Source organism: Hemitrygon akajei, chromosome 2 (genome assembly GCF_048418815.1).
Source record: "Hemitrygon akajei chromosome 2, sHemAka1.3, whole genome shotgun sequence".
In the NCBI taxonomy this organism is placed as follows: Eukaryota; Metazoa; Chordata; class Chondrichthyes; order Myliobatiformes; family Dasyatidae; genus Hemitrygon; species Hemitrygon akajei.
Window position 1 is genome coordinate 162,020,276 of NC_133125.1, and position 13,127 is coordinate 162,033,402.

Consider the following 13,127-nt stretch of genomic DNA (forward strand, 5'->3'; position numbering starts at 1 on the left):
ATAGGTTAGGACTTTAGATCGGGTAAATGCAAGCAGGCTTTTTCCACTTAGGTTTGGTGAGATGGCAGCTAGAAGTCACAGGTTAAGGGTAAAAGATAAAATGTTTAAGGTGAACAGGAGGGGGAGCATCTGCACTCAGAGGATGGTGACAGTGTAGAAGGAGCTGCCAGCACAACTGGTGGATGTGGTTTCGATTTCAGCATTTAAGAAAGATTTGGTTAGGTACATAGAAAGGCCATGATCCAGGTGCAGGTCGATGGGACTAGGCAGATTAATGGTCTTGCATTGACTGGATGGGCTGATGGGCCTGTTTCTGTGCTGTAGTGTTGTATGACTAACACCAGCAACAATATCAACAGCAACATAACAAACCAGCAACAGCAAATCGAGCCCCTTTCTTCTCTCAGTGATACAGATCAGACGGGATCCGGTTACCTGTAGCTCAATGGGCAGCACACTCAGCTCTGAGTCAGAGTGTCGTGAACTTGAGAGCCAGTCCAGAGATTTATTTATTTAGTGACGCAGCACGGAATAGGCCCTTCCAGCCCTTTGAGCCTCACTGACCCAAAAACCACTGACAACTCCAATTTAAACCTGACCTGATCGCAGGATAATTTACTATGACCAGTTAACCTACCGATATGTCTTTGGACTTTGGGAGGAAACAGGAGCACTCGGGGAAAACCCAGGTATTCCACAGACCCCTTGCAGATGATGTCGGAATTGACCTCTGATGAACTCCCAGCTGTTTACCATTTACACTGATGATTTGGAAGAGGGAACTGAGTGTAGTGTAGCAAAATTTGCTGATGACACTAAACTGAGTGGAAAAGCAAATTGTACAGAGGATGTGGAGACTCTGCAGAGGGATAAAGATAGGTTAAGTGAGTGGGCCAAGGTATGGCAGATGGAATACAACATTGGTAAATGTGAGATCATCCACTTTGGAAGGAATAAAAGAAGAGCAGATTATTATTTAAATGGTGAAAGATTGCAGCATGCTGTTGTGCAGAGGGACTTGGAGTGCTTTTTCATGAATCACAAAAAGTTAGCTTGCGGGTACAACAGGTTATTAAGAAAGCAGATGGACACTTGGCCTTCATTGCTGGAGGGATTGAATTCAAGAGCAGGGAGGTCATGCTGCAGTTATACAGGGTTCTGGTGAGGCCGCACCTGGAGTATTGTGTGCAGTTCCAGTCGCCATTCTTGAGGAAGGATCGTTGCCCCGGCCGTCGATCTGGGCTACCCCAGCAACCCAAGCATATTCAAAACCCGGACTCCAGCGCCATCAATGCGGGTTGCAACGACCATGGACACCTTCAAAGCGATTGCGCAGCCTCCAACTGGGACTCCAGCTTTGAACTCCAGGCCGGATCTTCACATGCTGTGATTGTGACTCCCATCTTCCCTTCCCCCACCACCACTCGGCAATCCCCTCTCCCTCAGATCCCATCATCAGCTCCTGGGCCCTCAGAAGATCCATCTTCCTCTCACCCCAACCCTCGCCTATCCACCGACACCACCAGCCTCCATTCCGTCCAACCTTCAACTCTCTGAGGCAGAGTGCTTGTTCCTCAGTAAGGGCCTCACCTTTGTCCCCCCTTGCCCACACCTCAGCGAGTTCCGTGTCCGCCATGACGCTGAACTCTTCTTCCGCCGGCTCCGTCTCCGAGCCTGCTTCTTCGACAAGGACTCTGCCACCCCCACCGATGACCCCCTCCTCCTGTCTTCAACCCTCCTCCTCTTCATGTAAACCCCGCCCTGGTCTTCTGCCTGCTCTGGATCTCTTAATTGCTAACTGCCGACGGGACATCAACCGTTAGATAGAGCTCTTATAGATAGCGGGGTCAAGGGATATGGGGAGAGGGCAGGAACAGGGTACTGATTGTGTATGATCAGCCATGATCACAGTGAATGGCGGTGCTGGCTAGAAGGGGCGAATGGCCTACTCCTGCACCTACTGTCTATTGTCTCGACTTCACCGCACCTTGTTCCACTTCTAACCTCACTCCTTCTGAATGCTCTACTCTCCACTCCCTCCGCACCAATCCCAACCTCACTATTAAACCTGCTGATAAGGGGGGCGCTGTTGTAGTCTGGCGTACTGACCTCTACCTGGCCGAGGCACAGTGACAACTCGCCGATACCTCCTCTTATTTACCCCGCTGTCATGTCCCCACTAAGGAGCACTAGGCAACTGTCTCCCACACCATCACCAACCTTATCGGTTCTGGGGATCTCCCATCCACTGCCACCAACCCTCATAGTTCCCACACCCCGCACTTCCCATTTCTACCTCCTACCCAAGATCCACAAACCTGCCTGTCCAGGTAGACCCATTGTCTCAGCTTGCTCTTGCCCCACCGAACTCATTTCTGCATAACTCGACACTATTTTATCCCCCCTTGTTCAATACCTTCCCACCTATGTTCGTGACACTTCTCATGCTCTGAATTTTTTTCATTGATTTTAAGTTCCCTGTCCCCCACCGCCTTATTTTCACCATGGACATCCAGTCCCTAAATACTTCCATCCCCCACCAGGAAGGTCTCAAAGCACTCTGCTTCTTTTTGGGTTCCAGACCTAACTAATTCCCTTCTACCACCACTCTCCTCTGTCCAGCGGAATTAGTCCTTATTCTCAATAATTCCTCCTTTGGCTCCTTCCACTTCCTCCAAACCAAAGGTGTAGCCATGGGCACCCGCATGGGTCCCAGTTATGCCTGTCCTTTTGTTGGCTTTGTGGAACAGTCCATGTTCCAAGCTTATAGGGGTATCCGTCCCCCTCTTTTCCTTCGCTACATTAACGACTGCATTGGCACTGCCTCCTGCACGCATGCTGAACTCATTGACTTCATTAACTTTGCCTCCAACTTCCACCCTGCCCTCAAATTTACCTGGTCCATTTCCGAAACCTCCCTCCCCTTTCTTGATCTTTCTGTCTCCATCTCTGGAGACAGCTTATCTACTGATATCTACTATAAGCCTACTGACTCTCACAGCTGTCTGGACTATTCCTCTTCCCACCCTGTCTCTTGCAAAAATTCCGTCCCCTTCTTGCAATTCCTCCATCTCCACCGCATCTGCTCTCAGGATGAGGCTTTTCATTCCAGGATGAGGGAGATGTCTTCCTTTTTTAAGCAAAGGGCCTTCCCTTCCTCCACCATCAACTCTGCTCTCAAACGCATCTCTCCCAATTCACACACATCTACCCTCACCCCATCCGCACGCCACCCCACACGGGATAGGGTTCCCCTTGTCCTCACCTACCACCCCACCAGCCTCTGAGTCCAACGTATAATTCTCCGTAACTTCTGTCACCTCCAACAGGATCCCACTACCAAGCACATCTTTCCCTCCCCCCTCTGCTTTCCGCAGAGATTGCTCCCTACACGACTCCCTTATCCATTCGTTCCCCCTCCCATCCCTTCCCACCGATCTCCCTCCTGGCACGTATCCTTGTAAACGGAACCAGTGCTACACCTGCCCTTGCACTTCCTCCCTCACCACCATTCAGGGCCCCAGACAGTCCTTCCAGGTGAGGCGACACTTCACCTGTGAGTCGGCTGGTGTGGTATACTGCGTCCGGTGCTCCTGGTGCAGCCTTCTATATATTGGTGAGACCCGACGCAGACTGGGAGACCATTTCGCTGAACACCTATGCTCTGTCCGCCAGAGAAAGCAGGATCTCCCAGTGGCCACACATTTTAATTCCATGTCCCATTCCCATTCTGATATGTCCATTCCTGGCCTCCTCTACTGTCAAGATGAAGCCACACTCAGGTTGGAGGAACAACACCTTATATACCGTCTGGGTAGCCTCCAACCTGATGGCATGAACATTGACTTCTCTAACTTACATTAATGCCCCTCCACCCCTTCTTACCCCATCCCTGATTTATTTATTCTTCCCCCCTCTCCTTTTTATCTCTCTCTGCCCATCACTCTGCCTGTTCTCCATCTCCCTCTGGTGCTCCCTTCTCCCTTTCTTTCTCCCTAGGCCTCCCATTCCATGATCCTTTCCCTTCTCCAGCTCTGTATCCCTTGTGCCAATCACCTTTCCAGCTCTTAGCTTCACCCTACCCCCTCAGGTCTTCTCCTATCATTTCGCATTTCCCCCACTCCCCCTCCTACTTTCAAATCTCTTACTATCTTTTCTGTCAGTTAGTCCTGACGAAGGGTCTTAGCCCGAAATGTCGACAGTGCTTCTCCCTATAGATGCTGCCTGGCCTGCTGCATTCCACCAGCATTTTGTGTGTGTTGCTTGAATTTCTAGCATCTGCAGATTACTTCGTGTGAGGAAGAGTATACTGGCTTTGGAGGCAGTGCAGAGAAGGTTCACCAGGTTGATTCCAGGGATGAAGGGGTTAACCTATGAGGAGAGATTGAGTCATCTGGGACTATACTCTGGAATTCAGAAGAATGAGAGGGGATCTTATAGAAACATACAAAATTTTGAAAGGGCTAGATACGATAAAAGTAGGAAAGTTGTTTCTACTGGTAGGTGAGACTAGAACTAGGGGACATTGCCTCAAGATTCAGGGGAAAAGATTTAGGACAGAGATTAGGAGAAACTGTTTTTCCCAGAGAGTGGTGAATCTGTGGAATTCTCTGCCCAGGGAAGCAGTTGAGGCTTCTTCACTGTTATGGACCAACAACAATAAATGTAGAACGGAGTTGGGGAATTATTGCAAAACAACTAAATTTATTAACATTTATGCAAAAATATAGAACATTAAATGAACGGCTATCTTAAACAGAAGTTTACGGTATTATGCGTCTATAGCTCCTAAAGAATCAAACTTAGAAACAATTCTTAAAGTCTTACTCAAGCACAGTCTTAGAGTGTCAATTTAAACTGTCACGGAGATTCATGAAATGTGTGAGAGATTTGTGTGTTCACAATATACGAGAGTCGATCTTGTCGATTCACAATACAGCAGAGAGGTGATCTCGAAGAAACAGTTGCCAAAGTTTGCAGCCGCGGGGTGCTTTTTCGAAGAGTCCAAAAAGAGTGAGATTTCACAGAGTCACTGACAGGGAATGCCCCTTTCGCCGAAATGGTCTCCACACAACACCCAAGACCATGCAGGGGTTAACCAGAAGTGTGTGCCACAATTTACGTAGGGATTTTACGAAACGTCAGCCACTTTCGAAATGCACAGCGTGCTGCCGACTAACCACAATCCTTTGGGTTCATTCGAAGCCTGCAATCTTCACTCTCACTCTCTTCCCATTGACCCCTTACCGAGCGACTCCAACGAACCACTGCCCACGAAACGACTGTGACTCTTTTATACCGTTGCGGATACGTCATCACGTGACTCTCACAGAAACAAAGTCATGAATTCCCAGTGAACTACGTGACGTCCCAAGAATCGAAACTACAAGCTTCCAGCAAACAAGACTATAGATACATCACACTTAGTAAACAAAACTAATATCATGTGACATCCACCGGAATCGAAACTGTGGACCCATAACATCACTAAATAAATTTACCATACAGTTAGATAGATTTTTACACAGTAGGGGAATTAAGGGTTATGTAGAAAAGGCAGGTAGATGGAGCTGAATTTACGGACAGATCAACCATGATCTTATTGAGTGGCCGGGCAGGCCCGATGGGCCGGATGGCCTACTCCTGCTCCTATTCCTTATGATCTTGTTATATCATCCACCCTGTCTGTGAAAATCTTCACCTCAACCCATACCATCTTGCTTTTGACATTACTATCTTGGGGAAAAGAAATATTTGGGTTGTTTACCCTATCTGCATCTCTTTAATAATTGTGTACATTACGGTTCCATCACCTCAGCCTTCTTCATTCCAACTTGTGAAGGTTGAGCAGGCTTGTGTTGGTGGGGTGCACACTCTGTCAACATTATTCCTGGAAGACTGCCGGCTGTGAGTCCCTGTACCCTCTGGGTGAATGGGATGCTGGGGTGGGTGAGCCCCTTTATTCCTTCATGGAATCTAGACCTATCATTCCAGCATTAAGGACAGTGGTGCTGGCTTGTCAGGCTGAAAGTTTCTCTCTGGAAGCCAAGAAAAGACACTGTTTGCAATATTCCCTTCACCCAGGATAAGCTTACTCAAAACTGACAACATCAAGTATTTCAAGCTTGAGTTAATAGCAGGAAAACAGAGAACATCATCCTCTCAGATCAGCAAGTGAAGACTGTTGTGTCCAGCCTAAACAACCAGAGCCTTCTTGGATTCAACTTCATAACTTGATTCAGTTTCCAGGTCATGCGTTTCCCCAATCAGCTGGAATAGACAAATTGCAATTGTTACCGTAAGACATAGGGGCAAAATTTAAGCCTCCATTTATTATCCCTCTCAACCCCATTCTCCTGCCTCCTCCCCATAACCTTTGATACCCTTACTAACCTAGAACCTATCAAATTCCACTTTAAATTTACCAAACTGTCTGCAGCAATGAATTCCACAGATTCCCTACCCTTTGCCTAAAGAAATCCCCCCTCTTCTCTGTTCTAAAGGGACATCCTTTTGTTCGGATACTGTGCCCTCTGGCCCTACTCTCTCTCACTGTAGAAACCTCCTCTCCACATCCACTCTATCTAGGTTTCTGAACATTCTATAAGTTTCAACGAGATCCCCCCCTCAATTATCTAAACTCCAGTGAGTCCAGGCCAAGAGTCATCAAATGCTCTTCCGTTGTTAACCCTTTCGTTTCGAGGATTATTCTTTTGAACCTCTCTGGTCCCTCTCCACCGTCAGCACATCCTTCCTTAGATAAGAGGCCCGAAACTGCTCACCCAATATTCCAAATGTGGTCTGACCAATGCCTAAGAATTACAATCTTATTTTTATATTCTCGTCCTCTCGAAATGAATGCTATCATTGTATTTACCTCCTCACCACCGACTCAACCTGAAAGTTATCCTTTAGGCACTCCCGAGTCCTTTTGCATCTTGTATTTTTGAATTTTCCTCCTCTTTAGAAAATCATCTGCATCTTTATTTCTTCTGCCAAAGTGCATGACCATACACCTCCCAACACTGTATCCCATCTGCCCCTCTTTTCCCACTCTCCCAATCTCTCCAAGTCCTCTGCAGACTCCCTGCTTCCTCAGTACCACCTGCCCCTCCATCCTTATATTGTCCACAATGAGGGTGCAGATTACCTGATGATGAACATTCAGACTCAAACCACGGTGACACAGACCACAGAGGCAGCAAGTTGGACTGAACAAATGATGCAAAAACGAGGACACCAAACCAGCCACACTGTGCAACTCCAGACTGGGGGATAGCAGTGGGGTGGGGTGGGGTGGGGTGGTAAGGATAATTAATGTCCATAATTTATGTGGAGAATATGCCCAGACATAGAAGCAATGAAACAGTAAGAGAAATTATGATTATGCAAATTCCAATCACGTTTTGTACAATTGCCGAAAATGGCCCTAAAGGTTTTCTCTGGGTGCAACAGTGTGTAGGAGACTGTGAGAGGATTTTATGGACAGTGTGAACATGTGAGTGTAAGAGAGGGAGGGGGTATCAGTGAACTTATCAAACCATGCTTGGAACACCACACTAAAAAGCAGGAGAAATTATTATTATAAAAATTACCTGTTTACTGTCTCCTGTCTGTGCCTTGTTTCGATGATCTATAATGAACAAAATATCTTTCATAAATTATAAATACAGAATATTGCCAGATTATTTAAACTTAAATTCCAGCCTCAATAAAATAATTTTTAATTTTAGTTTTCTCTTATTTCAGTCTATTTTGGTGGAGCTTCTCCTCACAGCTGAGTTTGAACACTGAGTGCTGACGGGACCTCTGGATTACAGACTGGAGAAGCTCCCAGGTCAGATAGTACAGAAAGTTAAACCATCACTGGAAGAGCCGTGTTACCCACAGTAACCACCCGAGGTGTCTCCCACAGGGAAATTCTGCTCCCTCGGACTGTGATTTTTACTGATGGGAACCCCTGTGCTCTGACACCACGGAATCGGGATATAGGCCCCTGACCTGCACTGGGAGCCGCCTTCATGTTACTGGTCTTTGGAAACCGAGGCTTTGTACGGGTCTGTTATCTCATTCCCATTTACTATCATTCCCTGGATCTGTGCTGCAGCAGATCTACAACAATCAGTCCTTCCACACATGATCCACAAGGTCCCAAACGTTTAAAATGAACAGACAGAGAGACAGTATGGATTCTTAACATTACACATCCTTTATCCTACTCTCCCTCCACCTCTCTCCCACTTCGCACCCCTCTCCTCTCCTTCCTCAATCTCTCACCTTCCCACCCCTCTCCTCCCCTCTTCCCACCCCTTCCCTCTCTCCACTTAAATTCCAGCCTCAATAAAATAATGTTTAACTCTTGTTTGCTCTTATTTCGGTCTATTTTGGTGGAGCTTCTCCTCACAGCTGAGTTTGAACAGTGAGTGCTGATGGGACCTCTGGATTAAAGATTTTTGCTCCTCGTGCATGTGAAGGATGCAAGAAATAAAGCTGATTAAAAATAATAATGTGATCTGAATGAACATTGTACAGCACAGGTTTCTCACTCTCAGTACATGTGACAACAATAAACCAATCACTTTTTCAGCAGAACCCCACAGATCTGGGTGAAAGTACTTCCTGAATGAAAGGGAATGGCCAGGAAGGAGGTAGAGAGGGGTGGAAATGAGTGAGCAAGTGAGAAATGGAGAGAGACAGAAAGAGAGGGACAGACAGATTGAGCAAGAGAGGCAGAGACAGGGAGAGACGGAGTAAGGAAGAGAGACAGACAGACGGAGAAACGTGTTGGAGATTTCCCCACGACTCTCTCCCTTTCAGAAACTGAAGTGTCAGTGAGAAACCGTGCTAAGTTTTCACTGTGACTGAGTTCTTTAGACTGTGATCAAACGGCTGAAAGCTTTGGTGCATTTGATACTCACAGTGACACACTGCAAAGAACACGGAGTGAATCAATCCAATCACAGCTGTTGATGCGAGGAACGTGCCCCAGGTCAGAGTGCGGCTGTGACAACCTTTATCTGAAAGTGTATAAGAGTGGGCTCACTGAGTGGGTTTATGCCAAGTATCCCCAAAGACACTCAATTTTAACATCAGCTTTAATACTGTAAAACTTACAAATATACAACAGGACTAAATTTAGCAGAAGGAAATATACACAATTAACATGCATGGAAAACCCAACTGGAAATCAGCATGTTAACATTTGTAACACATCAATTGTGTGCACGGAAAATGATAATGATGAAGGAGGGATAAGGGTAGAGGGATGGGTAGGGAGGTGGACACGGGAGGGAGGAGGGGAGAGGAGCAGGGGAGACTGGGAGAGAAGGAATCAGAAAAAGGAGAGCGAATGAGATGTGCCGGTGGGGAAGCGAGAAAGGGATACTGGGGAAGGAGTTGGGGATTGTTCGGGGCAGAGATTAGGAAATGGAGCACGGGGAGAAGTGGAGTGTCGGGGACAAGCAGAGGCAAAGGGATGGTGGGGGAGAGGCAAGAGAGGAGAGGGAGAGAGAGATGGGCTGAGGGTTTGACTGAAAGGGTAGGGAGAAAGGAAATTGGACTGGGGCGGAGATGTGGTGAGGAGGAGGAGAGGCGGAGCAGAGAGAGAAGAAGAAATTGATTAGAGGGAGAAAGGGAAACCCAAAGTTAGGGGCAGAGCAGGAGAGAGATGGGGAATTGTGTGGCAGTGGGTGAATCTGGGATAGGGGCCAATAATAATAATATCTCTCATTTCCACCTCGTCCCCCTTCTCTTCCTCCCTCCACTCCTCCCACCCTCTGCTGCTCTTTCTTCTCTAAGTCTGGATCAGCCCAGAGACAGAGGATCTGGTGCTTCACTCCACCAGCAAACAGAATCTGCTTTACTTACTGATGAGGCTAACCAAGCTGGTGGGTCCTGATTCATGCTGTGGCAGACCATAAGAGATAAGAGCATAACTGAGCCATTTGACCCATTGATCAGGAGGTTAAGGCACATGCAGCAGGATCTGAAGAAAGCTGTCAAACTGGATTCCAGCATTGGCCTGGTAACAGGAGGCAGTAGATGCCGGTGGAAAGACATGCTTCTGATTGGAAGACTGTGACAAGTGTTGCACGCTGGACTGTATTTGAGATACTGGGCTTTATCAATATAGACAGAGAGTACAGGAAAGGGGACACCTAATGAGCATTTAGAAAACACTGGCTTGACTACAACCGGGCGATGGGTCTGGATTTCAGCAATGACGGCAGGGCTTTGGGAGGGGAGCAGTCGGCATTCAGTAAAATGACTGCAGGGGCGAGATTGAGTAAAGTGCTTTCCTCGGAGCAGAGGAGATTGCAGAGGTATTTAGATCAGGATTGGTGTCAGCCTTGGTGCATCGGTGGTCATGTATTAAATGGTTGAGTACAGCAGTTGTACACAATGCTGGTGAGGCCTGCCTAATTTGGAGTACTGTGTGCAGTTCTGGTCACCTACCTACCTATAAGAGAGACTGAAAGAGTGCCAAGAACATTTACAAGATCGTTGTAAGGCCTTGAGGGCCCGAGTTATAGGTTAGGACTTTCTTCCCTGCAGTGTAGGAGAGTGAGGGGAGATTTGACAGAGGTACACAAAATTATGAGGGAGAGTGAAATTCAAGTTGGAGGTCACAGGTTAAGGGTGAGAGGTGAAATATTTAAGGGGAACCTGAGGAGGAACGTCTTCAGCAGGAGGGTGGTGAGAGAGTGGAAGGAACTACCAGAGGAAGTGGTGGATGCAGGTTCAATTTCAACATTTAAGAGAAGGTTGGGGTAAGAACATGGATATGATCGAGGTACAGGTTATGAGGTAGAATAACAGTTTGGCAGGGACTAGATGGGCTGAAGGGCCTGTTCCTGTGCTGCAGTGTTCTGTGATCCCAGAGGAAATGAAGAAAAAGTGTTCTATTGCCCTTACCTAAGTCAGGAGATCATAGCACTGGACGTGATCTAATTGGAGGCAGATTAATTCCTGGGATGAGAGTATTGTCCTGGCAAGAGAGGCTAAATCACGTGTGTCTGGCAGAACGATTCTCTGCCTGAGCTCAGCACACATCAACACCTCACTTGGCTGCTAGAGCAAGGAGCCTCTCCCTATCAGATCATCTCTATGCTGCAGGGTTCTCATTCCAATCCCTCAGGACTGTGATGAGTGTGAGGCGATCACCCATCTCTGCATGGACTATGCTTTGCAAAGAAGTTCTGGAAAAGGATGCTATGTTGAACCCTGTCGATGTTAAGTGAGGTTGATAGCCTGACCTCAGTGGTTGGGAAGATGTTGGAGTCAATTGTTAAGGATGATGTTATGGAGTACTTGGTGGAACAGGACAAGATAGGACAAAATCAGCATGGTTTCCTTAAGGGGAAATCTTGCCTGATAAACCTGTTGGAATGCTTTGAGGAGTTTACAAGTAGGATAGATAAAAGGGATGCAGTGGATGACAAGGTGCCACACGAGTCTGCTTTCCAAGTTACGAGCTCATGGTATTACAGGAAAGTTACTGGTATGATTAGAGTGTTGGCTGATTGGTATGAGTCAGTGCGTGGGAAGAAAAGATGCTTTTTTTGGTTAGCTGCCAGTGACGAGTGGTTTCCGCAAGGGTCAGTGTTGGGACAGCTTTTTATGCTATATGTCAATGATTTAAACGATGGTATAGATGACTTTGTTGCCAAGTTTGCAGATGGTAGGAAGATTGCCAGGTAGTGTTGAGGAAACAGATAGGATGCAGAAGGCCTTGGACAGAGTAGGAGAATGGGCAAGAAAATGGCAAATGAAATACAATGTTGGAAATTGCATGGTCATACACTTTGGTAGAGAAATAAATGTGCATACTGTTTTCTAAATGGGGAGAAAATTTGAAAATCAGAGATGCAAATGGACTTGGGACTCTTTGTGCAGAACACCCTAAAGGTAAACTTGCAGGTAGTCGGTGGTGAGGAAGGCAAATGCAATGTTAGCATTCATTTCAAGAGGTCTAGAATACAAGAGTAGGGATGTGATGCTGAGGCTTTATAAGGCACCAGTGAGGCCTCACATTGAGTATTGTGAACAGTTTTGGGCTCCTTATATCAGAAAAGATGAGCTGGCATTGGAGAGGGTTCAGAGGAGGTTCACAAGGATGATTCTGGGAATGAAAGGTTTACATACGAAGAATGTTTGATAGCTCTGGGTCTGTACTAGCTGGAATTTAGAAGGCTGAAGGGGGATCTCATTGAAACCTTTTGGATGTTGAAAGGCCCAGCGAGAGTAGATGTGGAAAGCATGGTGGGGAGTCTAGGTCAAGAGGACACAGACTTGGGATAAAGGGGTGTCCATTACAGAGATGTGGAGAAATTCTTTAGCCAGAGGGCAGTAAATTTATGGAATTTGTTACCACAGGCAGCTGTAAGAGGCCAGGTCATTGGGTGTATTTAAGGCGGAGCTTGATAGGTTTTGATTGGACATGGCATCAGGGAGTGGGGCTGAGGAGGGGAGAAAAGGATCTGCCATGAGTAAATGGTGGAGCAGACTCGATGCACCAAATGGCCTAATTCTGCTCCAATGTCTTATGGTCTTATTGAGAACGTAAGGAGGCATGGGATGGACATTGCTTTGCTTGCCCACAGAAGTGCTTGTAGACAGGTCATAATCTGCCTGGAGGTCAGTGACCAGTGGAGTGCCTCAGGGATCTATTCTGGGACCCCGACTCTGTGTGATTTTTATAAATGACCTGGATGAGGAAGTGGAGGGATAGTTTAGTAATTTTACTTATGACACAAAGGTTGGGGGCATTGTGGATAGTGTGGAGGGCTGTCAGAGGGACAGAGATAGGATGCAAAACTGGGCTGAGAAGTGGCAGATGGAGTTCAACCCAGATAAGTGTGAGGTGTAAACTAGAGAAAATCTGCAGATGCTGGAAATTCAAGAACACAACACTAAATTGCTGGTGGAATTTAGTGTTCGAGATGAAGCCACACTCAGGTTGGAGGAACAGCACCTTAGATTCCGTCTGTGTAGCCTCCAACCTGATGGCATGAACATTGATTTCTCTAAATTCCGTTAATGCCCCTCGTCCCCTTCTTACCCCAGGCCTTCCGCCCTATGATACTCCCCTTTCTCCAGCCTTGTATCGCTTTTGCCAATCAATTTCC

At 46.9% G+C, this 13,127-nt stretch overlaps 1 protein-coding gene across 1 annotated transcript in view; it reads right to left on the minus strand.

The window, feature by feature from the left end:
- Positions 1–4,684: 4,684 nt before the first annotated feature.
- Positions 4,685–13,127, minus strand: part of LOC140717460 (uncharacterized) — a 35,768-nt gene continuing 27,325 nt past the window's right edge. The window contains exons 10-12 of the mRNA XM_073031047.1: positions 8,919–9,017; positions 7,596–7,633; positions 4,685–6,270 (exon numbers count right to left, since the gene is read on the minus strand). Of these exons, the coding sequence (XP_072887148.1) occupies positions 6,196–6,270; positions 7,596–7,633; positions 8,919–9,017 (212 nt within the window). The 3' untranslated portion in view covers positions 4,685–6,195. The remainder of the gene's footprint in view (positions 6,271–7,595; positions 7,634–8,918; positions 9,018–13,127) is intronic.